The sequence below is a fragment of the Nuphar pumila genome, chromosome 2 (genome assembly GCF_984573655.1).
Source record: "Nuphar pumila chromosome 2, dmNupPumi1.hap1.1, whole genome shotgun sequence".
Classification (NCBI taxonomy): Eukaryota; Viridiplantae; Streptophyta; class Magnoliopsida; order Nymphaeales; family Nymphaeaceae; genus Nuphar; species Nuphar pumila.
Genome location: NC_143250.1, coordinates 130,246,024 through 130,273,321, shown reverse-complemented (window position 1 = coordinate 130,273,321; position 27,298 = coordinate 130,246,024). Strand labels below are relative to the sequence as shown.

Below are 27,298 nucleotides of genomic sequence, written 5' to 3'. Positions count from 1 at the left end.
GCGGGAAGAAGCAACAATGAGTTTGAGGGGGACTACAGTAAAAACGGAAAGCCTACTTCTCACAGATGAGGGCATTTGGGATCAAAATGCATTGACTCAGGCAGAGGCGAACCCGGCATGGGCGGCTTGTTTGAAGTGGTTAGACGAGCAAGCCCCAAAATCGGACTCCTCACAGTCGTGTTGAGGGAAGCGGCACTTTTTTTGTGCAATCACATCACACCGGTTTGCATTTGTCTTTGCCCAGGGCAAAAATAGTAGCATGGATGTATAGCTTGATGCCAACAATTTACTTGAATTTGGACAAGGTGCAAGCATTCCTCCCAACCAACAATAGCTAGCAAAACCAATAGTAGAATGTGTCAGTTGTTCTTTTAGTGATCGAGGTGGTCAGGTGCAGCAGCATAGCCCTTCCTCCATTCGGCTCCAATGGTGGTCAGGTGCAGCAGCATGTGCACTTTGTTCAATGCACCCAGCTTCAATCACTTGGTTCATCATAGAGAGCTGCACCATTCAAGATATAAAGGCTCTTTCTAGCTACTTCGTCCTTGGTAAATAAAAAACCCGACTATGAAGCATACATAGAAGGAGAGAGAAAGAATGTGATCTACTTAAAGGCATTTGCAACAAAGTAATCAAGCTCAGATGCATGTTAAGCTGCTTGGGGTCAATTGTATACAATAAAAAAAGGTAACATGATTAAAAAAACAAGGATACATACATAAGCTAGTGACAAGTACCGTATGGAAAGGATGTACATGGCTCTGAGGAGCGTGTCTCACTTGCACATTTGTGCAAGCACCTTGAATTCTCTGAACCATTCATCATGCTAGAAGGGCCAGCAAGTCGTCAAGCGACTTCAACGTCTTCTCATAAAATAGGTATGACTCGTACACTTTCGGTGTCCGCACGTAATAATCCAACTATTCAATTATCAATTAAAATCACTAATTAGGCATTAGAAATAAGGACTCTGATGAAGCTTTAACAAAGAAATAAGGAAATAAAAAAAGGTCGTTTAGAAATGTTCCTCCCTTGGGCAACTCAGGAACGCTTATCTGCTTGCTAGCTAACATGGAAAATCGTGCATTTAATAATTAATCCGATGGCGTGTGCTTTTAGAACGTAGATATCAATGTTGTTAGAATCGGTGCGGCCGATACGTACGTATGAAAGAAAATCGATACGCTTCACTCCTGAATAGGCTGTTTTTTAATATTATTTTAATGACTTTAACCTGTGTCACGATCTGATTGACACATAATATTTTTTAATTATTTTTTGGCCGATTCAGAACGATTCACTTGAGTAATCGGCAGACTCACCTGGAATCGTTGGTTGGCCAAACGATACAGGGCCGATACCGATACTGACAACATTGTTAGATATATATTAGATATTTATTGGATGCACTAGAAGTGAAATATTAACTCGGGTTGTAAAGGTAGGGAATTCAGGATTTATGTCGAAGCCCAGCCTCTCTAGCTAGTGGCATTCTACCATCAGAACTAAATGGCTGGTTCCCAAATATACCAGCCATGTGGTACGGGCAATTGAACTAAACATGCGTGTAATTAAGCATCCCTTGTTCAAGTCATATATTCTAAATGATTTATATATGAAAGCCAGAGCGGCCAAGTCTCTGATCCTGAGGACATGTAAATAAAAATAAAAAAAACATGAATGGATATCGGCAAAAGCCAGGTCTGGTTGAAGTTCAGTCTGCAACTGAGACTAATAAGTATAACAAAAGCAATGCAAATTAGGAAATTGAGCTGAATCAGCCTCCACTCCATTGGGGTCCCTACTGGCCAACTTGGGCTGAGCTACACTTCCTGCAGGCTTTACTATTATTTACTCACCTATACGGATGGGCCTGAGATTAACTGGTAATTAAGTTCAATAAGTTAAAACAAACAAAATTAACAAGCAGCAATATGTACCTCTGACATGTTGTCGACCAGCTCGTTGGCGGTCCTTACATAGGCTTGCCGGCGATTCTCCGGTAAGGTAGCCAATGCATTCTTCAAGTCTGATGAAAGGTAAGAGGCCTTCAGGCGAATGTAGAATATGACATACCTCCATGACATGGTATCCAACATGTGCCTCAAGCTATGCATCCCCTCCGCCGTCTGTCGAATTCTGGCAGCGGAGTTTTCCGGCGAAAGCCCCGGAAGGAAGAACCTCTCCAACATGAGCGAATGCGTTCCCCACTCTTCGGCAGCGGACGCCCCCGTACCTGCCTGCAGCATTAATGATGCGGTCGTCGTGAGCAGCGTCGTCGTGCTCCAAATGACCCTTCGGCGAGTTGGCCCCCCTTCACAGCTTGATGACTTGATTACATGCAGTGCTTTGGTCCCCCGCAAAATCTTCCGATGGGTTGCTCCTTGTGTGAGGTCCAATGAAGATGGCATCATCAACAGCCCTCCTTTGCATATGCTCCCCATCGTTCGTTGGTTCGTTTCCGCTGAAAAGAAGAAGAAGAAGAGTACTTGCAGAGGAGCACTTCCATTTCCACGTGCGTCCTTCAATTCAATTTAATCACCAAAACTTGAAACGTTTCTGGCCACTAGCATTATATCTCTTTGTGCAGTGGTGGAATAACTCGGAGGACATTTAAAAATCAAGCCAATACTCTACGTACAGTGCAGAAAGTCACACGACAAAAAAAGATTAAAAAAAATAACACACTTTTTTGGTAGAGCAGAGAAAAGGTTACACCACATTTGCAGGTGGCAGTCGAAAAACTGGGGCCTTCTTTGCCCACGAAGTTCCAGTTTTAGTCGCTTCTCGTATCTTAATTTTCTAGACCAATATAGTCAATCAATGTAGTGATGCGCGTGGGACTCATATCGGACCTGCGAATTCCAGAATCCGGCCTAATCGCAGGGATCCAAATTCAAAGTCGAATGTGGAAAAGCAGTACAGGAACCGGATGCCATCACTTAATATCGGGTGAAAAAGCAATGCCAAACTTAGATTTCAATATTAATCAGATTCTCTCTCACTCTAAAAAAAAATATTAATCAGATTCTATTTGATTGACTGAATCTGACTAATCAGATTCGGATTAGATATGGACATCCGTTGGCATCCCTATGTGAATTACTCAACTACCCTCATGATAAATCACTAATGACAAGGTAGAATCCCATTGTCGATTACCTGGTTGAGCCTCTAAGGGATATCACAATTAAGGAGCCCAACATTGTGCAGCACTTTTCCTATCCAAATGACAAAGTTTTGTGGAAAGATTCTTGGGATGTGTTTGGATCAATTTTGTCAGTATCGAAATCAGACCCGTATCAATTTTGCAGTCAGCTACCAAGGCTGGCCGCAGGTGGTGGCTGCTGAAGCAGTCACAATCGATCAACAGCTCGACTGCTAACAATAACTGGATGGTGTTGGTCGACGACGACTGCCGCCTGATGACCAACACTAAACTACATTAGAAAGCCTAACTCAGCAATATTACTCAAATAACAAGAAGAGCTAGAGGGAACTAACACGCCATCAAGTGAAACAGAGAAAAAGCAGGCACCTATGAACTATCATGCATGCAACTGTTTGGCACAAAAGAATTAAACAAAGTCGTGCAAAAGTGCAAAAGATGCACTTCATATGTTATATGATCAAAAGAAAAAAACAACAGTTCCCATATATGATTAACCAAATCCTATTCAACAAAAGAAATTTGCCCAAAAATCACTGACATCCATGCCACTTCATACAGCACAAAACCACTACACCATGATTTTATTGTGCTTGAGCACTAGCCTGCTCTGTACCTATAGTTATATCTCCTTTGAGTTAAAAGAATAGTACACATAGTTTTGGAGTTGCAAAAGAAAATTACTGCCAGGGAGTAGACAGTGTTGCCATATTCAAGATCAGTGGTCATCTTCATTTCCTGGGCAATAGGCCAGAAGTGGATTCATGGACTCGTACTGAAATGCAACAAGAAGGTTTAAAATAAAGTCAACGACTCAACTGCATATGCAATTCAAAGGAAATTCAACTACAATGGTTTACCTGACTTCCACAGTAAAGGCAGTAACGATGCTTGTCCCTCAGCTTTGTCAATAGCTCCTGTAAGTCCTGCATGCACAATAAATAATGGTCAAGATCAGCCATCATCAACAGGCCATGTCCCATACTTGTGGTGGCATTAAAATTTAGACGAGTCACAATGAAATTGGAGCAGAAGTGGCACAGAAAACTGCAAAAGAAGGAAATACCAGGATGAAAAACGCAAAAGCTCAACCCTGTCGATGATTATGCTAACTTCAAAATGCATTCAAGACATCCAACACCTTCAAGGATCCATTACTGGCAGAGTTCACTGAAAAACAAATTAAAGGTCTGCAGGTTGGCATAGTGCAAAGCAAATGCTATACATATAATCACATCCTCAAATCCCAGAAAAAGATAAATCACTTCTTAAGCAAGAGTTGACTGATAAAGATTGTGTTTTGCTTATCCTTTGATCAACTATCCTCTGGAGATCCAAAATATCCAGAAAAAAAAAGTCTAGCCACCATAACAAGATTTAAGGCAGCCTTCTTCTGCACAAATCACAAATAAACTATGTAACTGGGACACGGCACTTAGGGTGCTGTACCCGTGTCAATACATGTCGGCACGGGTACTGGTACCTGGACACGCAAATGTCATGTCCTATATTATATTATATATTTTCAATATATAATATATATTTTCAGTATATATTTTAGATATATAAGATATATAATATATATTTTTTACTATATATTTAGCCGTGTCCCCATTCCCATATTTTTTGGAATTGTCGTATCGTACCCATACCCATAACCAGGTGACATAGCAAATAAACTAATCATTATCTTAGTATTCCAATAAGAATCTGAAACTAAAATAGGGGAAGAGTAACTGTAACACCTATAGATTTTTCGGCATTAATTAAAATTAATAAAGATGAGTTATGTCTCAATTGTGGATTTAATTTTTAATATGCATTTGAATTAGAATCTAATGTGCACGTAAATCCATGAATATAGATATAACACTTGTGAATTTTCTATAAAATAAAAATGAAATTTTATGTTTCCTATTTGGTTCGAATTTAGAATGAGAAAAAAAAACATTGGGAAATTTGAGTTAAATGTGCAATTAAATGTAGGATTTGAATTTGGATGGAATGTACAATTGAATTTGATTTAAGGTGCATCAGTATTGGAAAAAATGTGCATTTGGGTTTGTATGTGCATGTAAATGGAGTTTTTATTGGATTAAAGAAGTCAAAATTTCAGGTAGAATGGAATGCCTTCTATGTGGATCCCTCAGACATTGGATCCCAATAGGGGATGGATCTAATTGGGTCAAACCTGATCCAAGTACGGTGGGACGTCCCCACCTACTTGTTATGTTTAATTGACCAAATTAACTTGACTAAGTGAAGGGAACTCTAATTAACTAGGGTGACTAAGGCTAACTTTACATTTAAAATGTAAGTATTCTCCTTACATTAGGATTTGACTAAGGTAAGTTTTGGAATTTCCTTCTCCTCCCCCCACCACACACACACGTTTTTGGGAGAATCCTCAAGGGAGTGGGATTCTAATTAAATGAGGAAGAAAAAAAATTGATAAGTTGGAATAACCTACTCCTCCCACACGTTTTTGAGGAGTCATATTTTGTAAAGGGTTCTACCTAAATGAGAAAAGATTTAAAAAAGTAATTTGGATTTGTTCACCTCCTTGCACGAGTTTGGTGAAATCCCCATTGGGGAACTTACCTAATCCATTGGAAAAGGAGGGGTGAGGCTCTATAAAGAGACTCTCCACAAGCCCCCCCCAAGCTCTCTCTTATTGATTAATTTCTCTTCTCCTCCCTCTTTCCTTCTTGTTCTCTCTCCTTCTTTCTCTCTCATTCATGCCCCTAGGTAGAGGACTTCCTTGAGGTGATGCAGCTTGGAGGGAGATCAGGGAGATCAGCCAACCGAGATCACCATTCACACGTTTTGGAGGAGGCCGATCTACACGATTTTGGTTTTCTTATTGGTTGTTAAGGTAGGTATGCATCATGCTAAGTTGCACATGAATACCGTACAACTTCGAATATATGTATTAAGATACATATATTCAGCCATGAACACGAATCATGGCTGATATGGCATTGAACATGAGTTAAGAAATGTCCCAAACATTTTTGAGGAGCACTATTTGTTTTAAAATATATATATATAGTATATGCCAGCCGTTTGTGCTCTTTGGGAAAAACGATATAGGAAGATCTATGGTTCAATGTATGGCTTGTATAACAGTTTTAAAAAAGGAGAAAATCATAGGGACTGAGTTATGTCTGGTTGGATTTGTATGCTCGTGGATCTGTGTTTGGATGTCATTTGAATCCGAGCTTGAACCAGGGGTAGTACCGTATTACACGTAAGTCCATAAGATCTTATATCACAGTATATATATTTTGTGAACCTATATTATTGTTGAATCTGATTTCTCTTTTTTTTTTTTCAGAAGTGTGTTGACAGTTATGTGTATTCAATCAGTTCCCTACTCATGCATCTTGATGTGTATATTTTTTATCCATGTGGCTTTGGATGGTGTACATATTCACGCACTTCTTTTTCTTATACAAATTGTTGTATGTTTTTTTTTTTTTTATGTATATCAGTTTACGTAGTCTTGAATAGGCATATACTATGCATTTACCTATATGAGTTTTCTTATGTGAATCTGATTTTAACTTGTAGTGGTCTATATATACGAATTCAAGAGAACCCTATCATGGATCGTATAAGTTGAATGTGATTTTGTTGGGTATGTTAATGAAACGGGACTTTCGGACTGTGTGTGTGGGTGTCAAAACACAGGTTCACGTAAACCCGTGTGGATCGGGAGTTTGGGTGAGTTGTTATTAAACCTTGAACCTGGTTTCATAAATAGTAAAGGTGCCATATCCGATTCCACCTGGACACCCGTTTAGAATCAATTGTTCTGGATTCATATGATAAAAGAAAAAATAAATATGAAATTTTGTTTAAGACGAAGTGGCATAGCATCTTTATGCGTGTGTATAGTGCCAAGGTGCACTTGGACACTATTTACAATTCTGATATATGTATGGATATGCATATACTCAGCCGTGAACAGGAGTCATGGCTGTTATAGGCTAAAAAATAAAAAAATAAAATAAAACATTTTTTAGAAAGCCAGTGTTTTTTCCTGAAAACGGGCTGGGGTTCTTATTTCAGAATGTTCGTGAGCATCCATATCATACCTGAGATTGATCAAGGATTGATATGAAGCTAGATCTGGAGGTTTTGAACCTCGAAAAGAAATTGGGAAAAAAAAGAAATCTGAAACATCTTCCCGGATATCACCTTGTATGAATAAATCTTTTTTTTTAAATTGAACTCCTTTGGGATAAACCCACATGTACTTATTCAGATGCATATTGATTCTCATACTAGTCATGTATATATATGTATGGTTAAACTTCTGAATTTACATTTATGGAAAAACGGATATCTTCAATTTGATGATGCTTTTCTCTAATGAGAGTCGGTTTATGCTAATTAAATGCTTATTTAGCATTATTTAGTTTACTGAAATTCACATACAATATGTAAATGATAACGCTGGTTATGTGCAGTGAATGGTTATGCATGTGGTGAAATCCAATAATGAGGCAAAAAAAAAACGAATCTTGGAAATGCATGAGATTCTATATTATGATGATGTACTGTTTTGCTTGGAAATGCGTGAAATCCACACATTATGATGTGCTAAGGCTGTGTACATTTGAGTGAATCATGCATGATATTAATATATGTTTAATGCTGTGATTATGGGCACCCTGTCGAGATGAGGTGCAGTATGCTATGAATACTTGCAACATGCAAATGACACTTGTGAACGTGTGCATGTGGTTTGTATACTTTTTTTTTATATTTATGCATGCACAGGTGTTGGCTCCCGTGTGAGCCTATGGTTCAGAGAAGCCATTGTGGTGCCTTAAGTGCACTAAGTTGTATGTGTGGTACGATTTGTGATTGTGCAAGAAGCATGAAAGTACGCATGCATGTATAATGCCCACGGTTGGGCTTGCGGTTATGTTAAATCCTTAGAGTTCTGCAATTTACATCAAGTAATAAATAAAACTGATGCATGCACACATAACCATAGGTTTGGGATTCTGTGTATCGTTTTCCTAAATTCTAGTTAAGTAATATATAAATTGATGAATACATATATATAACCTTAAGTTTGGGATTTTGTGTATTGTTTTCTTATTTTGTGGGTATATCTAGAAGATGATATATGTTACCATACACTTACTCTACCTTGGAGAGGGTAGATGGTACAAACTTTGTGGGACCATTATATTTTCTTATGAGAGCTAGGCATCTCACTCGATCTCCAATCCTCAGAATTAGAGGATCAGGACTACCAATATGTCATACGTGGTAGATCCATGTTCTCTGCAGAAGTCTCGAGATGCATCCTATTATGGTCTGACATCTAAGAAATTCTCTCTCAATCACTAACCGTCCTCTTTGGATTAAGTCACAACAAGTTACTCGGGTATTTTATAAATACATAGCATAATAAACCCCTTGTGGACTTGGCCTGACTCATGGTTCTACCCTGTGCGTACCCGCGGGAGAAGTTAATTAAGAGAAACATAAATGTTATAACTACACAATTTACTTTTATGCATTGAAATCCATATCTAGATATTATGAATGTGTAGTATAGTTATGTTATGTCATGTGCACTTTTAAATGTTGCATTTGTTTGCTTGATGATGTGATGGTTGTACTGGGCAAAATACATATTGGTTTGAATAGCTCTACCCTACTGAGACATCCAAGATTCAAATCTATATGGATCCCAACCTGGACCAGATCCTAGTTGATATGGGTCTTTTATTGGGTCCAGATCCATATCAACTCTGATCAAATGGATCGGATTGGATCTGATCTAATTCAAAAAATGGTAAAAACAAAGAGGGTCATTTTTGAAAAATGCGATTTTTGGGCCAATCGTAACCCGATTTCATAAAAACAAAATAACAATATTCTCAGAATTATGAGACGCATCTAACAGTATACTTACCTGATTTTTTCTTCCAAATTTTGCCTAAATTTAACCTAAATTTTAATGATTAAAAATAAAAAGTTTTATAAATATTATTCGTCTTGTTTTGGTCTTGTCAGTGGGCCTTGAGCCACGCCCAGACCTGACTGACGTCGCCTATAATTGAGGATATTTTCTATGATTTTTATCAACTTTATAAAACACAGCCAAATTTTTAGAAATTCAGAATTTAAAACTATGGAAAAACACACGCTATTACTTCCCTACTCCCTTAAAAGAATTTTATCTACAAAATTAAAATGTACTGAATAAATGTGGGTAATGGTCACGCATATCAGCCTTGAGCTCCCTGGTGCACTCATCCAGTCTGTGATGCTGCCAACGTACCTTCACGAATGTGATCGTCCTACTATGCAGTGTTCTCTTCTGACGAACCACAATCTCCACCGACCTCTCTTATGTTGTCAAGTCAGGTTGTATATTGACCACCTTATAGTGGATCACATGTAAGGGGTCAGGCACATACTTTCTCAACATCGAGACATAGAAGATATTGTGAATCTAGGAAAACTGAGAAAAAAGCGTCAGACGGTAAGTTGACTCACCAATGCGCTTGAGGATCTCGAAGGGCCCAACATACCGAGGACTCAACTTCTCATTCTTCTTAAACTGAAACACACTCTTTATAGGTGAGATCTGAACAAACACGTGATCGCCCACAATAAGACTGTGCTCCCTACGTCGCTGATTGGCATAGCTCTTTTGCCTGCTCTATATCATGACTAACCTCTGTCGAATCAATCGCACTTTGTTCGAGTAGTGCTGAATGGCCTCTGGAGACTCCACTGCTTTGACTCCAACCTCATCCTAGCACACTGAAGATCTCTATGGTCTGCCATACAGAGCTTTGTATGGAGTCATACCAATACTGACATGGTCATTGTTGTACGAAAACTCTGTAAGCTTCACATGCCTATCCTACTCCCCTACCCAATCCAGTGTGCATGCTCTAAGCATATCCTCAAGTGTTTGTATTGTGCACTTTATCTACTCGTCAGTCTTTTGGTGAAACATCATGCTGAACTTTAATGTGGTACCAAAGGCCTTCTACAACTGGCACTGAAAATGAGACATGAAGCGAGAGTCTCAGTCCGACACGATCGAACGTGGCACCCTATGAAGTTGAGCAATCTTATCCATGTACAAATCTGCTAAACTCTCCAAACTTTGACTGATTTTAATCGACAAAAAATGGGCACTCTTTGTCAAACCGGTCCATTATCACCTAGATGGCATTGGGCTGATGATGGGTTCTCAACAAATCCACGATGAAGTTCATCGAGATGTTGTCTCACTTTCACTCTAGAAAGTCTAGCGGTTGAAGAAGTCCACCAGGTCTCTGATGCTCAATCTTCACTTACTGTCAGGTGAAACACCAAGACACAAACTCTACAATATCCCACTTCATCCCATTCCATCAATAAGTTTATTGGATATCGTTGAACATCTTGGTAGAACCAGGGTGAACATAATACCTAGACTTGTGGGCCTCACTCATCAGCTCATTCTACAATGCCTTTGGAACCCACCATCTATCTCCAAACAAGATGGTTATATCCTCCTCATGGTGAAACTGCACATCAGGCTTCTGGGCACTCACGCACAACCCCCGAAGTCTAGATCAGTCAACTGAAGCTCCTCGATACAATCTATGATCTCAGACCATGCGTGCATCCTAGCACAAAGAATGTGTTCAAAATCATTTGCAAACGACTGCCACCTGACAAACTCCTCAATCAAGACTCAACTGTGCCTGATCAAGTTGGTTGTCATGATTGATGTCTTCCTGCTGAGCCCGTCTGCCACTACATTCGCCTTACCAGGGTTGTAGGCAATGGAGAACTCATAGTCCTTAAGGAACTCCAACCACATACGTTGCCTCAAATTTAAATCACGCTGCGTGAAAATATACTAGAGGCTATTGTGATCGGAGAGGACCTTGAACTATTTTTCATACAAGTAGTGATGTTGAATTTTCAATGCAAAGACAACAACTGCCAACTCCAACTCATGCATGGGGTAGTTCTTCTTGTGCACCTTCAACTACCGAGAAGCGTACGCGATGACCTTCTCATGCTGCATCAAGACACAACCCAGTCTGGCACCCTAAGTATTGTTGTACACTATGAACCCACCCATCCTAGAAGGCAAAGACAACACTAGGGCTGAGGTCAACCTCTTCTTCAGCTCCTGAAAGCTCTCCTCGCACCGAGGTGACCAAACAAACTTTACCCGCTTCTGCAAAAGTTGGGTCATAAGAGCAGCTATATGAGAGAAGTCTTGTATGAATCGATGATAGTAGCCCACGAATCTTAAGAAACTCCTGATCTCTGAAATTGTCTTCGTCTGCTCCCAAGACAACACTGCCTCTACCTTAGTTGGATCATCCTCCACACCTTTCTCTAAGATCACATGGCCGAGGAACATCACCTTGTCAAGCCAAAACTCACACTTCTAAAACTTAGCATACAACTTATGTTCTATCAGTGTCTGCACCACGATTCGTATATGCTCTCAGTGCTCCTTCATGCTTTTAGAATAGATCAGAATATCAACGATAAATACAATGATAAAAAAATCAAGACACAAGCTGCAGGGGCATTGGTGAGTCCAAAAGACATCACCAAGAACTCATAGTGCCCGTATCTGGACCTAAACATAGTCTTTGGAACATCCTCTGCCCTGATCCGCAATTGATGGTACCCGAAATAAAGATCGATCTTGAAGAATACCTTTACCTTCTGCAACTTTTCGAACAAGTCATCAATCCTAGGCAAAGGGTATATGTTATTCACGGTTACTTGGTTTAATATGCAGTAGTCTATGCAAAGTCGTATGGACTCATCCTTCTTGTTGACAAAGAGAACAGGTACACCCAAAGGGGACACACTCGGCCTGATAAAACCCTTGTCAAGAAGTTTCTGCAATTGCTTTTTTATCTCAACCAGTTCTGCAGATGCCATGCGATACGACACGCGTGAAACTGATGTCGTGCCAGGCACTAGCTCGATCGAAAACTCGATCTCCCTGTGAGGCAGCAAACCCAGCAAGTCCTCAGAAAAAATGTTTAGAAACTCACTAACCATGTCCAAATTCTCCAAAGGTGTCTCCTGACTGTCCGTCACAGACACACTAGCTAAGAACACCATACAACCATTTTCAAAAGAAAACCCCTCTCAAAAATCATTTTTATGAAAATCAGTTTTTTTTAGAACTTGATTCAAGCTATTGTTAAAAAAAGAATTTAGTAGAAAAAGAAAGTCTTTGCCTTATGTTGCACATGTGTCTAAGTTTGTAATATAAGAAAAACATGTGCAATGATGTTTTGAAACCTATTTTTAAAAATATATATATATAAAGACTAGTCAAACTTGCTTGCCAAGCAAGCAATTTTGGAAAATTTAAAATAAGAAAGGGTTAGACCATGGGGGGCGACCAGCCCATGTGGCTATACATTAGACCTAATATATTATGGGTATATTATAGTATATATGTATACAATATACCCTAACCTAAACTAAAGAAAAAATTAACAAAAAAAAGAAATAAGAAAAGGAAAAGGAAGGTAGAAAATTTTGAGAAAAGGAAAGAACACCTTAATTGAGATCAAGGGCTGAGATTTTATCCAGCCCTTGACCTCCACCCCACTTCTATTTAGGCATGAGAGGGGATCATGCCCCCCCTTATTTGCCACTTTGATTTTTTCTTCCCTTTGCTCTCCCTTTTCCCCCTCTTCTCCCTTGATCCCCTTCTTTCTCCTATCTTCTTCCCTACGTATTGCTTGTGTATCCCCTCTTGGCCCAACAAGGAGGATGCCCACGTGCGTGTGAGGAGAGGAAGGAGTTTGTTGGCATGGTCCTCACACAGGTTGGGCAGCCGGTTCATGTTTGAACTTTGAATTCGCATGTGTAGGAGATGGTTTCACAAAAGAGGTAGGGGGTTATATTCTCTACACATAAATCAAAACTCATAGGCACGAGTTCTTTCGGTTTTTCATAAGAATATACCCTATACCATGCCTCCCACACATGAGTTTGGTGTAGGGCTGTCAAAATATCAGATAGAGAGGGTTTTCGAAAGAAAAGCCCCTCTAAAAATCATTTTCTCCAAAATTGGTTTGAAGACCCGATTCACACTTTTGATAAAAGAAAAGAAAAGAAAATTTATGTAAAACTTTATATTGGACTTAATAGAAGGGTGTTGATTTTGATTTTCCCTAGAAGAAATTGATTCAACCCCCAAACGTAGCTGAATTATTGAATTAAAAATGAAAAAGAACTATGTATGCATGTTGTCAATTTTGTCAAAAATAAAATTTGTAATTTTTAGAGAATACATATAATATCTACTTTTTTCCTATAATTTTTAGTTAAAAATGGTAGTTAATGTTCATGTGAATGTATTGTAGTGATTAGCATGATTTTCATTATTTCTGTCATTGAAAAATATACGTTTATGTGTCTTGTTGCATAAAATTACCAAAACTATTTTTGAGGAAATAAGCTTCGGGGAGACGGGTCTGTTTTCTTGCCTAACAGCTATGAAAATGAGATTTGTCCATGGTAGATTAGTTAAAGTAGTGTAGTTATATTTTTATAATTTTACTTAATGTGTCTGTGTAAAAAATTTTTTGAAAAATGTGAATTCAGGTGACCTGTTTTGACCCACTCGAATGCATATTTCCTATAACTACGTATTTTTGACCTGACACTCAATCGATAAATCGCTCATATCTCCCTCGCCCGGAGGAGTTTTTATGAACGGTTTATTACGTTGGAACTATTATTATTAAATTTAGAGATGTAATAGACTTTTATTTGATTTATGAATATTTAATTTTTTGAATTAAATGCATGTATGGATGTGAATGTGATCGGGAAGTAACATGCCAAGTTTTTGTCCCATGTCGCTGCAATTTTATAAAAGTATTTTAAAAAAAATCATGATTTTCAGGATATAAAATTTGGGGTGTTAGACCCTGCTTGTGGTACTTGAAGATCTTTATCGTCGAGACAATCATCATATCACTCATAGGCTTAGTCTCCTGAAACACCAGTGCAGACAAGTCGGGGCACTCCAACAAAACCTTCTTTCTCAAACACTAAAGGGTAACATTGTGTTTGGATAACCAGTCTATACCCAGAATGACGTTGTAGAAGGTCATGTCCAATATGATCAGGTCGGCAGACAACTCATGCCCCTCAATGACCACTCAAACTATAGGAAGACACTTCCCACAACGAGTAGACACACCCATCAAAGACATCACATCGAGAGTCTTCTCTAGGATAGATAGAACGAGGTTAAGCAAATCCACAAAAGAGAAAATAAACGAATAGATAACACCTGAATCGAATATCACACGAGCAAAGTGGTCAGCGACTACAAATATATCTTCGATCAGGTCGGCCTGATCGCCTTGCTCGGTAGTTGTGGCAACGTACACTCTTTCGTTTGTGCTCTATTGTGCCTGTTGTTGAGGCATTTTCTGTTGTTGTTCGCTCTAAGCCATCGGATTGTTCGGATAATAGCTGGCACTAGTAACAGACCCCTTTGAAGAGCGGACAAGCGCCCTGAGGATGGCTCTTGTTGCACCTTTGACACATTCACTGAGTCTTCCCCTACTGCCTCTGCTTGGGTTGACTTTGTTGGCCCCCCTACTGGGTCCTCTGCCTCTTCGCCTTGCCCCCCTGTGCCTTGCCACCAGCAGGTGGGTTCTTCCTTGCATCGCCACTAGTGTCGCTCTCGTTGCCTCCCCTCTTCTGTGATCCACTCTTGAACCACTTCCACTCCTCGTTCAGGATGGATGCAGACTCTATTACATCGTTGAATGTCGTAGGATAGCTCGTTATCACACGAACCTAGAGACCGTGTAAAACTCAAGATTTTTCTTTGATAATTAAAATAAATAAATGATGAATTAAAGGTGTATTTATGATTATAATTGTGAATTCCTAATTTTCTTGATTTTTTTTATTTCGATTAATTATGAACCTTTGTCTCAAGTTATGAAGATTATTTCAAGAATAATTGAGAAAGATAAATTATAAAGACTATATGAGTTAGTGTGGTTTTGGATCTTAGACTTCGGTTCTAGATCCAAAATCGCCATTTATATCTAATTTGGATCTGAGGTGTTATTTGGATTTGATCCAATTTAAAATATTAATTGGATCCAATGGTTATGGATTGGACCCTCATAGGGGATGTCTTATGTGGACCCTCATTTGGATCCAGGAGTCCATATGAATACAAATATTATCTAGTTTTGTTTCGAATAAATAATTAAATAAATATATAAAAGTGATAATTAAGATTTTTAATTAAAAAATCATTTGACTTACTAATTGAGAGATTTAAGAGGATGGAACGTCCCACACCTCTTGAAGGGTCAATATTAGTTAGAATTGTTAGAGTTGGTTGTTTAATAGTCAAACCTCATAATTTTAATTAAATAAAATTGAGAAAAAGATCAAATAATTAAAGATGATGGAGCCTAGAAGATAATAATTTTTTTAGTAAGAACTCCACCCCTGCACACGATTTTGGAGAGGAGAGTCTCATATCAATAGGTTAGGGATTTGTAGAGAGAGCTATATATACCCCCTCACACGCCCCTCCCTTATTCTTTTTCAGAAAATTCTTTTGCTTCTTCTCTCTCTCTCTCTCTTCTTTTTCCTTTTTGGTTTTTCTTTTCCTCTTCTCCTAAATAAAACATCTAAGAGGTCTGGAGTAGGGTGTACAACAATTAAACCTGCACAAACTTTGGTGGTTGTGGTGGTGTAGAGATTGGACTACCAGATTTCTTCTTTGTCTTAAAGATCTATCAAATTTTCAGGTAAAATTTACGTAGTATATGCTTTTTACGTACATTAAACATGCATATCTGAGTTATATTAATTTTCAGTAGCATATTTACATGTTTGGATCTGTTATACATATTTTTTTTTATGAAGAAATCATTATTTGGGTTTGAAGAAGGCGAATCATGAGTTTTTCATAAAAATGATTTTGAAAAATAAGCCTAAATATGGTTTTTTTGTTGTTTTGCATTAGATTCAATGAAAAGTTGATTATTATTGGAGATATTCATAAGTTAAACTCATATTGTATCTGATTGAATCTAAAATATTGATCTTTCAAAGGTTTTATGGATTCAAGAAGATTTTTACTAAAAATATTTTCTAAGAAACGTAGGTCTGTGATGACTGATATATTATTCCTAACCGATTTCAGAAATAAATCGATATCTCTTCGAATATCAGTCCAAAAAATCTAAATAAAACTACCAGGTTGATCTACGTATCTTGGTTAGAATCTTGATTTACCTTATTTGGATTCTTATTTAGGAAGAAACGTCTATTCTAACAGAGCTCCAGTTTTTGGCTATGGATAAAGGATTGTTTCGACCTATCTCTGCTAAAAGATATAAACACCAAAGAAAAATGACTTTGAATAATTTGTAAAACTTTTGGGTGAAGATTAACATATAATAACAGACCATGTAAAAAGGGTTTTATCAAAAACATTTTATATAAATTCTAAGAAAAACATTAATCTAATAAAAATATTGAAATTTACAGATTCTGGATTTAAACTCTATCAGAACAGAATTTCGTAAAAGATTTTTAATTATTTCTATACTTATTATTTTTTAGATCGGTTTATTGGGTTGTATTTTTTATAGGTACAGGCAGCCACAAAAAAAATATCATTATTTTTTATGCGATTTGTTATTTCTGACAGATTTTAAAATACTGGGTCATTAGAGATCTGGATTTTCTTGACGACTTATGCTTGTGATTATTTAGTAATGTGTTTGAATTTATGTGGTTTTACTGCTTTTCTAATATATACTGCATATTATTAGTGTTAATAGACCTTATTGAATTATAAACAAAGGGATAAACATTTAGAAAGATCCAAGTTTGAATATATGAAAGTTAAAATTGAAAGACATTACCAAATCTTGATTGTCTTGTAAATTAACTGTTTTGATTGATTCCAAAAGAGAGTACCTTTGTTTATATGATCATGTTTGGCATATTTAGCTTGTTTAATATCTGAATTTGTGCTTGACTTAATAAAAATTTAATGGTTTGTATTTGAGATAATCAAAACCTTGATATCTCAAAAATCGATTTAGGGTTTTATGCTTTTTCTTGAATTTCGAATCTTCTAAATGCATATGTTGTTGAGATATGATTTTTTCAAGTTATGTATAGCATGAACTAAATTAAGTTATGTGTATTTACATTGATTAAACATAGGTACAACTTAACATAATTAAAAATATATAAGCCTTTCCGATTTGAGCTGATGGAAGCCTGGATCGGGGAAATCGACTTATATGCTTTTTGTTATGGGTTAGTTTGTAAACACCCCAAATTTTCACCCTCATCCAGTGTCATTACAGATCATTGCATGTATTCTGCATAGCATTGCATGTCATTGCATCTCGTTTTCGAGATCCAGCACTCCTATTTCAAAACATTCAATCCAGATTTGAATTTTAAAGTTTTATTTCAAAATCAATTTCAAAACCTGGGTTTTTATTCAATACTCTGTCATTTTCCAACACCAGGACTTTATATTTCAAAATATTTTCTCAGAAAACAATCTGGATTCATTTCAAATTCAAATTTTAATCGATTTCAATTCACAGATGAGACCCATTGAGGTGGTGTCGCTTCTGAATTCCTCTATTCATCAAATCTCTCAAATCTTTGAAAGTTTCAGTCCGATCAGGACTCTGTCTCAGAGTCCTAATCCGGTCAGTTGTCTGGTTTTTAAGTCTGTTTTACTTCCATTTTAAGTCTTTTTCGATTATTGTCAAAATTTAGGTCATTTTACAGAGTCCAGTTAGTTCAAAACTCTATTTTAGAGTTCGGTCGAGTTAAGAGTCTAACCCTGACTGTGTTTTCTGACTTATTTCATCATTTCTTGATAAAATCTTTTGAAAATTCTTTCATTTGGCTTTTAAAATCTAAAATCTCAGAGTCCTAAGAGTTCAGGACTCTAACCCGGAGTTCCAGTTCGCTTGAGACCCTATTTTCAAAGATCTTGAATTTCAAATATCGATTTTAACCCCTTTTCAAAGCCATTTTCAGTGTTTATTTCAAAATTTCTAAAACTCGATGTGGGCCCACTCAGTTGGCACCATATCCAGAGGAATTCTAATTCAGTTAGAACCCTATGCCATTTCAAAAATCCTAATTTTAAGATTACTTTTGAAAATCCTTTTGAAAACTCCTTCAATTTCAAGTTTTAAAATCATCTTTTTGTAAAAACTCAAGTAGGGCCCACTTGGGGTGGTGCCATATTCGAGTCAGTCAGGGCTAGACTAGGGTTAGTTGATGTCTTGGTTAGTGTTAGAGGTTTAGAAGAGTCAAAACCATTTTGAAAAACTCATTTTTAAAAGTTAGTTTTTAAAACTAGTGTTTTTAAAGGTTTTAAAGGTGTTTTAAAAACCCAATGTGAGAAAATGCCAAGTGGCACCACATTTGAAGATTTTCTAGCTTTAGCTAGGGGCTAATTAGGACTTAATTAGGATAATCTAGGCTAGGGTTAGTTAGGTAAACTCACACCAAAATCGCCCCCCTTAGAGAGTCCAGGATTTTCAAAAGTGTTAAAATTTAAACCTAATTTTTTTATTATAAATAGATGCATAAGGGGGGTCGATTTTTCCCATCTCTCTCCTATTGGATTCTTGGAGCTTCTCTCTCCTCTTCAGCCCTTCCTCCATTGCAGCAACCTCAAGGTAATTATTTTCTTTAATTCTTAACTTTTATTTAATATTTTTCATTGTTTTAAGCATGATTTAGCCATTGACACCATCACCTTCATGGATTAAACCATGGATTCAACCTCAAGAATCAGCAAGAACGATCCAAGAAGGTGATCTAACCCTGTTTTGGATGATTTACAGGGATTTTAATCCATTAGAATTGATTTTAATATGATTCTTTACATTATTAACCAATAAAATATATGATTTACCCTTTTAATGGGTTAAATCTATGTTTTAAAGGTGATATCGAATCCCAATTCATGATTTTCCATGTGATATCTATTCTAAGTGTTTCAGTTATTCAAAGCAAACATCATGTTTTCAAATATGCATTTTCAGAAATTCATAGCACATGCCTGATTCTATGTGCATTTAGAAATTAGAATGTGATTTAGACAAGTTGAATAGAGCAGAGCAGTAGATTGATCCTTGGTTCGATTACCCCTGGTAAAGGCGCCAGGAACGGTTGAACCTCGTACCGACAGGCGAGTCCCATTCTTCGGAATTTTCCCGCATTTTAAAAACGGAGGCGAGTTATTTTCAAAAACTTTTTCAAAGGTCAGTTTGATTTGCAAAAGTAAAATTTTGCGATGATAACAGGTTTGGCGACCGTGATGGGACCTGTCTTTGCCTGATCAATCTAATGCTCTACTTAGTTCAAATTGTCAAATTCGATTTCCATGGAATGTCAGCTTTTAATTTATGCTATCATGTGAACCTAGGAGCCTAGACCTGAACCCAGCTGACATGGAATGCATATAGACTAGGTATGGTTTGGTAGGACCATATTGAGGAGAATTATTCATGCTCACATAGACTTAGGTCTAATACAACACTTCTCAGTTTAGGAATTGTATGAAAACAATGTTTGCTTCTTCAAATATTTCAAAATTCTATCTCTTTAGGACTTAGAGCCTTCTGTTTGATTGCATGTGCTCATGTTTTTCAAAAATCACCCTACCTATATTGTCCCGGTCTTCACGTTGCTGGGCTCTCTTCCAGAACCATAGTTCGGGACAAAGCCTCACAACTGGGCCACCTATTTGGGTGAAAACCCCCCTGCCACGTACCAAGGGCCATAGTCCAACGTATATCGGCAGGTGCTCAAGGATGTTGGAAAACTTGAACCTAGAACCGGAGAAATTGATTTTATGCCACGTACATTGAGCCTTGGCTTGAGTATATAGGCATAACTAGATTGGATACAGATGATCTGAACCTTAGAGTTAGGATTAAGGTCCTACAGCCATTTCAAAATTTGTGCATCTAGAGTCAGCTTTTAGGGAATGCTGTATGTGCATACTTGTTTATGCAGAATGTGATTGAATGTGTTATTTCCTTTTTATTTTCCATATTTTCCCAATTTTCTAAAATACTGGACGATTTTCTCAAAATTCCCCAATCTATGTACTGTCCATGTTTTAAACCTTGAAGGATTTTCCAAATACTTCATTTTCCATTTATTTCTTCATATTTCATCAAACCCTGGACGATTTTCCAAATTTCCCTTAATTTCCTTCAAAACTCCAGGTGATTTCCCATCTTTCCTTTCTTCTGGATCTCAAATTTCCTGCTTTATTTTTATCCTGCCTGCATTTTTCTCAAATTTCCTGTATTTTCCCAAGTCTTATTCCAATTTCCATGTCTTCCAGTCCGATGGCATCCAGTCATCTTGATTCAGTCTTCCTTGAGGGTCACATCTCCTACGAGGTGCGACAAAGTCTTCCCGAACATCGAGTCCTCAGCACCAGATCCTTCTTTCCCCGGTGGTATTATTCATGGTTCAAGAACTTCTCTCGTATGTTTCCGGACCATCTGGGCGAGTGTGGATTGGAACTGGCGTCCGCAGTAGGAAAGCAGACAGTCAACGACAACTTGATTCATGCACAAGCAGAGCGGTGGAATCCGAGCACTTCTACCTTCTGGTTCCCGTGGGGTGAGATGACAGTACTGATGGATGAATTTTCAGAGATTATGGGATTGCCCGAGCCAGCCGGTCAGCCTGGAGATCCATTGGAGAAGCAGTTTCTGATTAATGTCAAGGGTCTGGACCCAAAAGATGCTTTAGCTCGCATGACGGGACACAAGTCTTGGCCATTGATAGAGGAGGATGGAAATGAATATGTGGACCTGCTCAAAATCTACACACAGTATGGGACATTTGTAGAAGTCAGCTCGTTGTCCAGGACAGCTCGAGAAAGAATTCAGCATGCGATGGTTCTGTGCACGGTGGGATTAGCTTTCTTTCCCGATGGACGGAATTACATGGATATCAGAATAGTTTAGCTTATGAGGAGATGGGGAAGTCGACAGACCAGCCACCTCTCAATAGCCATGGCCGCACTCGTCTTTCTATACCGAGGGTTGACTCGTTTCGCACTCGGAGAGTCGATCCTAGTCGAAGGGTGCACCTATGCCTTGCAGTCTTGGTTCCTCCAACATGTGCCAGTCCGAGTCAGTTCTTTCAGATACAATGGTGAAAAACTTCTTCCAGTTGCGCGATACCGGTTCTTGATCGACAACCTTCAGGAGGAACAGGTCGTATGGGACTACTTTGATCGCCAGGAATCACCTCTCAGATACACTTATGCTTACGGCAAGCGATTCAGACTACTTGGTCCATTTTTCTGCGCATACTATCATCCAGAGCGGTGTGTCAGGCAGTTCTCTCAGAGGCAGAAGCGCGTAGAGATTCGTCCACTAGCCAGGGTTCTGCCAGAATTCGATCTCGCATCAGATCAGTGGTCCGGAGCATACCATTCTGCCAGACATGGTTGAGATTCCTTTGTCAGTCTTACTATTTTTCCTGGTCCTCGTGTATCTTCTGATTATCCGGAGTGGTGGAAAATTGTTTGTCCCCCTCCCCTCTGTCAAGTGTATTATTGATAAAATCGTGTTTTTCCCCTCAATAAAATTCCTTTATTTACATTTCACTTTGGTTTGACGACCTCGCCTAGGTAACAAGGCATATTTTCAGTTGTTTATCTTGCAAAGAATAGCAACACAATTGTCGTAATCCCAGCGATGACTCAATCCCTAGTAATGGGATATTATTTCAATTGTCTACCAAAATTCTCAACAAATATTTTCCTCCAAACCAAATTTCCTTCAGAAGCCTAACCATCAGTTCTGCCCTGCAGAGAGCATCAGCAATATCCAAGAGAAAATTTGTGATACCCGATGGTTCATACAAGATCCAGAAAGAAAACCACATCAGTTGAAGGCGTCGCGTACTCAGTAGCTTCAGAAGAAGAGATGGACTCACCTCAATCAATCCAGAGTCAGGGTCAGCAAGCAGAAGATGATGTTGATCCCCAGATATATGCTATGTTCAAAGAGATGATGACCAAAATGTTGACAAAACAAGCTGAAGCTAGTACAGAAAAGATCCAGGTCAAGCAGAGGGCAAAAGGTCGGTCAGCCAAGAAAGTCTCAAAACTATTTAAGAAACATATCCAACACGAGGATACATCTAATGAGTCAGAATCAGTAGGTGGCAGTGATGAAGAGTATGAAGTCTAGCAAGCACTTCAAAGATCCCCTCATAGGCAAGGGACAACCTATAAAGGAAAAAATCAAGCAATGGATGATCCGGTCCAAATACAGCTGAAGGAAATGGCAAAGAAGATTAAAGATTTGCAAGCCCGCGACAAGGGCAAGAAGGTCTTCATGAGCAAAGATTTCTACAAGAGCATCACTCCCGTCAGGAATAATCAAGATTCAAAAAAGACAAATTCTGTCAAGGCCCACCGCGAGGGGTGCAAGGATAACAAAGGCAATCATACAAGTCAGAAAGAGAAATCTTTAAAGCAGAGTGGAAAATTGAGTCAACACAAAGAAAAGATAAAGCGGGACGGCTGGGATTGCGATCGCCAGTTTACTCCTCTCGAGCAGTCTCTTGATGAAATCCTTGAATATATGTTGGCCAAGGAATTGGTAAAGCTTCCAAGAGTCTCAAATCCTCCCACAGTCATGGGAAGATTCACAGACCAGTTCTGCAAATTCCATCGGGCAGTAGGGCATGACATCGACCACTGTTTCGTCTTCAAAAACATTGTCCAAGATCATGTCGACAAGAATCTCTTCATTGAAAATGAGAAAGAGTACTGGTCAACTGTCTTATCCAAGTCTCAGCAAAAATCAAGTACTCGACAAGAGATGCAACGTGATGATCCAAACCAGGACCACAAGATGGCCCCGTTAGATCAAATACTCGAGAGTTTCTTGGAATACATGCACACAAAAGATACAGTCGGGTCTCTGAAGGCTCACTCCACATTTTCTACCAATTCCACCAGAAGTAGCAATGGACAAAACAAAAGAGGAGGTAGAAAAAATCATACTGGAGGCTCAGAAAATCCAAACTTAGAGAGAAATGACCTCGCAAGTCGGAAGGATAAAATGGACAAGCGAGATGACAAGTCTTCCTCAAGTGTCCAATTCGAATTAAAATTCCAAGGAAAACCAAAGCATGATTGTTGGGGATACGATCGCAATTTTACTCCCTTAGAACAGCCACTGGAGCAAGTTCTGGAATACATGATAGCCAAAGGGAAGGTTAGACTCCCCAAGATAGCAAATCCTTCTGTGACCATGGGAAGGTTTAAAGATCAGTTCTGCAAATTTCATCGGGCAATGGGTCACGATACCGAGCATTGTTTTGTCCTTAAAAATATTATCCAAGACGTCATTGACAAGAATATTCTCGTTGGAGATGAAAAGGAGGACCATTCATCCTGATCATGTTTCTCCCCAATCATTCAAAAAATTGATAACACTAGCACTTTCCTAATTTCTCATCTTGCTTTTATTATTTCAAAGGGATGATGTAATCTCGTCTGTCTTTCCTCTATTTGTTACCTTTTCTTCAATACATCAATAAAGTTGTCAGTTTTTCTCGCAAGCTCGGTGCCATTTTTTTTTATTCTCCTCAGCAAAATGTTCTTTTATGAGGAATAACCTCTTACGAGTCTCTTCTGAATCAATCAAAATCCAATTGTCGTGTCACCTTCAGAGAGCGCTCCTCGAACATCAATCATTTATCCTTTTATTCAAATTCTTCTTTCCCAGTTACACTGGGGCATTTTTAAAATTTTCATTTTATCTTCAAAACTTTTTGTATGCAGGCAGGATCAAACAAATCTCTCATTTTGCACGCATGTGCACCCATTTACATTCATTTGCATTTGCATGCATTCATTTGCATTCATCCGCATCGATTTGCATTTGCATCGAATTACCCATTCAGGATAAGGGATAAATCCTGAGACCTCGGCAAGTCGTCCAAGTCATCGTCAATTGATGACCCTTCAAAATCCAGTGCTCGTACTGATAACCTTTTAAAAAAAAAAAAAATCCAGTGCTCGTACTGGCAATCTTTCAAAACCCAGTGCTCGTGCTAGTAACCTTTCAAAATCCAGTGCTTGTACTGGTAATCTGTTAAAACTCAGTGCCCGTACTGGTGATTTTTTTTGAAAATCGAGTGCTCGTACTAGTAACCTTCTAAAACTCAGTGCTCGTATTGGTAACCTCTTAAAAATCCAGTGCTCGTACTAGTAGCCATTTAAAATCTAGTGCTCGTACTGGTAATCTTTGAAAATTCAGTGCTCGTACTGGTAACCTTCCAAAATCCAGTGCTCGTACTGGTAATCTTCCAAACTCCAGTATTCGTACTAGCAATTTTTCAAAATCCAATGCCTATATTGGTACATTTTCAAAATCAGGTGTTTACACTGGTTAATTTTAAAATTCAGTAGCCCCATTGATTTAGTTTTCCTCCGAGATTCGAGTTCCGACTCGAATCCTCTTTCCTTTTGGTTAACCTAGTTTTCCTTCAGGAATTCGAGTTCCGACTCGAATTTCTTTTCCTTCCAACCGGTTTAGTTTTCCTTTGGGATTCGAGTTCCGACTTGAATTTCCTTTCCTTTTAATCGATCGAGTTTTCCTTCAGGAATTCGGATTCCGACTCAAATTTCTTTTCCTTCTAACCGGTTTAGTTTTCCTTTGGGATTCGAGTTCCGACTCGAATTTCCTTTCCTTTTAATCGATCGAGTTTTCCTTCAGGAATTCGAGTTCTGACTCGAATTTCTTTTCCTTCTAACCGGTTTAGTTTTCCTTTGGGATTCAAGTTCCGACTTGAATTTTCTTTCCTTTTAATCGATCGAGTTTTCCTTCAGGAATTCGAGTTCCGACTCGAATTTCTTTTCCTTCTAACCAGTTTAGTTTTCCTTTGGGATTCGAGTTCCGACTCAAATTTCCTTTCCTTTTAATTAACCTAGTTCTCCTTTGGAATTTGAGTTCCGACTCAAATTTCTTTTCCTTCCAACCGGTCTAGTTTTCCTTCAGGATTCGAGTTCCGACTCGAATCTTCTTTCCTTCTAGTTAATCTAGTTTCCTACGGAATTCGAGTTCCGACTCGAATTTCTTTTCCTTCCAACCGGTCTAGTTTTCCTTCAGGATTCGAGTTCCGACTTGAATCTTCTTTCCTTCTAGTTAATCTAGTTTCCTTCGGGATTTGGGTTCCGACTCAAATTTCTTCTCCTTCCAAATTGATCTACCTTTCCTTCAGGATTCGAGTTTCGACTCGGATTTCTTTTCCTTCCATAATGGACCTGGTTTTCCTTCGAAGATTCGGATTCCGACTCGAGTTTTCTTTTCCTTCAGAGTTGGTCTAGAAAATCCAAGTTCCGACTTGAATTTTCTTTCAAATCCAATTCGCTTATCTTTCCTTTACAAGTTTGAACTTCTACTCAAACTACCCTACAAGTTGGTCTAGAAGATCCGAGTTCCGACCCGAATTTTCTTTCAAAATCCAATTCATCTAGTTTTCCTTGAAGAGTTGAATTCCGATTCGAATCTTCCCTCAAAAACCCAGTTTAGCACCGGGTCCATTCAGAGCTCACAAGTTGGAATCATTCCTTCTTAAGCTATGATCCTTAGGTTGAATTCCTATGGAATTGATAGTTCGTAGGTCGAACCCCTGCGGAACCAATGCCGTTCTCAATAGAACCAATGTCGTTCTTAGGCTGAATCCCTATAGAACCCATGTCATTCTCAGTAAACCAATTTCCAATTTCGACCTTCGGGTCAATCAATTTCCAATTTCCAAATTCCAAATTTTCAAATTTCCAATTTCCAAATATTAATTTCCAAATTCCAAATTTTCAATTTCCGAATATCAAATTCCAAATTCCAAACTTCCGATTTATAATTTCAAATATCAAAATTCCAATTTCAAAAATTCAAAATTTCGACCTTTTGGTCACCCAATACCCAATTCCAAACAAAAAATTTCTCTTGCGAGAGACCCTTTGTATAGGGAGAGTTCGAGGGAGCTCGCTCTTTTTGCATGCTATCCAATTCGTTCACTTAGCCCCTTTTAAGGGAGAGTTTGAAGGGACTCGTGTCTTTGTGAACCGTTTGTAAAACAAAATTCCAAATTTCACACAAGGAACCCTTTTTATAGGGAGAGACTCGACGGAGACTTGCTTTCCTTGTGGCCCCATAATTTCAGACTAGGCCATTTCATCATGAAGAACCCTCTTTTCAGGGAGAGTGTGATGAACTCGTTTCTTTATGACCAATTTACCAACCTCACCAATTCCGGCCCCCTTTCCATAAGAGAAGCCTAATGTTAGGAAGTTTTGACGAAAGTTTAATTTCTCTTCGAAAGTTCGTTTTGCAAACACCTCCTCTTCAAGGAAGAGAGGAGTAATTCCCAATTCTAATTTCTGAATCTTCTCCTTTGGGGAAAGGAGAAGAGAATTTTTGTCATGGATGTGTTGCGTTGTGCTTCAAATGCTCGCTTTCATAAAAGGATTTTAAGAAAATTTTGCCAATTTGTCATTAAATATTTGTTGATTTCAAAAATCTTTATTACACAAAATTATTACGTTAGAATACCCTCAGTATTACTTTCGAAAGGACAAAGCTTTCGCGAAAAAGGATTCAAAGTTCAAAATCTTTCTATTGGCCAACCAAAAGAATGAAGAATAAATCCGCGATATGGCCAGTAAAGAAAATTCAATGTTGTTGCAAAGCCATAAGTGATTGATATTGATCGCAGTCAATGGCACATTTTTAAAGACCTTTCTAAAGAAATAAAGCAGTCGAAATATCCTGGGTGATACAGAAAAATTCACTCAATCTCCACATCTCCTCAATCACCTAAGCTGTAATTAAATATCTGCAAAAGGGATCTCTCAATTGTTGTCAAGATGAAGGCGAATTAAGCGAGTCGACCCCCGGGGCCAAAGAAGATTTGGATCATCTTCAAGATGACGGAGTTTGTGACGGATCCTTCTAGGGAAAGTTCAGATCACCGTCGAGATGAAGGCGAGTGTGATGAGCCTACCGA

At 38.4% G+C, this 27,298-nt stretch overlaps 1 protein-coding gene across 3 annotated transcripts; it reads right to left on the bottom strand.

The window, feature by feature from the left end:
• Positions 1 to 235: 235 nt before the first annotated feature.
• On the bottom strand, positions 236 to 2,516 carry PNSL2 (PsbQ-like 2). Of its 3 annotated transcripts, none has more exons than XR_016430339.1 (3): positions 1,941 to 2,516; positions 738 to 920; positions 236 to 544 (listed from the first exon to the last, which is right to left on the bottom strand). XR_016430339.1 is itself a non-coding variant. In XM_089996818.1 (2 exons), the coding sequence occupies exons 1-2, from the start codon at positions 2,442 to 2,444 to the stop codon at positions 822 to 824; spliced, it is 603 nt and encodes a 200-aa protein (XP_089852944.1). In that variant the 5' UTR covers positions 2,445 to 2,516; the 3' UTR covers positions 618 to 821. The 3 variants fall into 3 exon arrangements, 1 of the variants encoding a protein (XP_089852944.1); XR_016430338.1 differs by having other exon boundaries at positions 236 to 501; XM_089996818.1 differs by lacking the exon at positions 236 to 544 and having other exon boundaries at positions 618 to 920.
• Between the last annotated feature and the right edge of the window lie 24,782 nt (positions 2,517 to 27,298).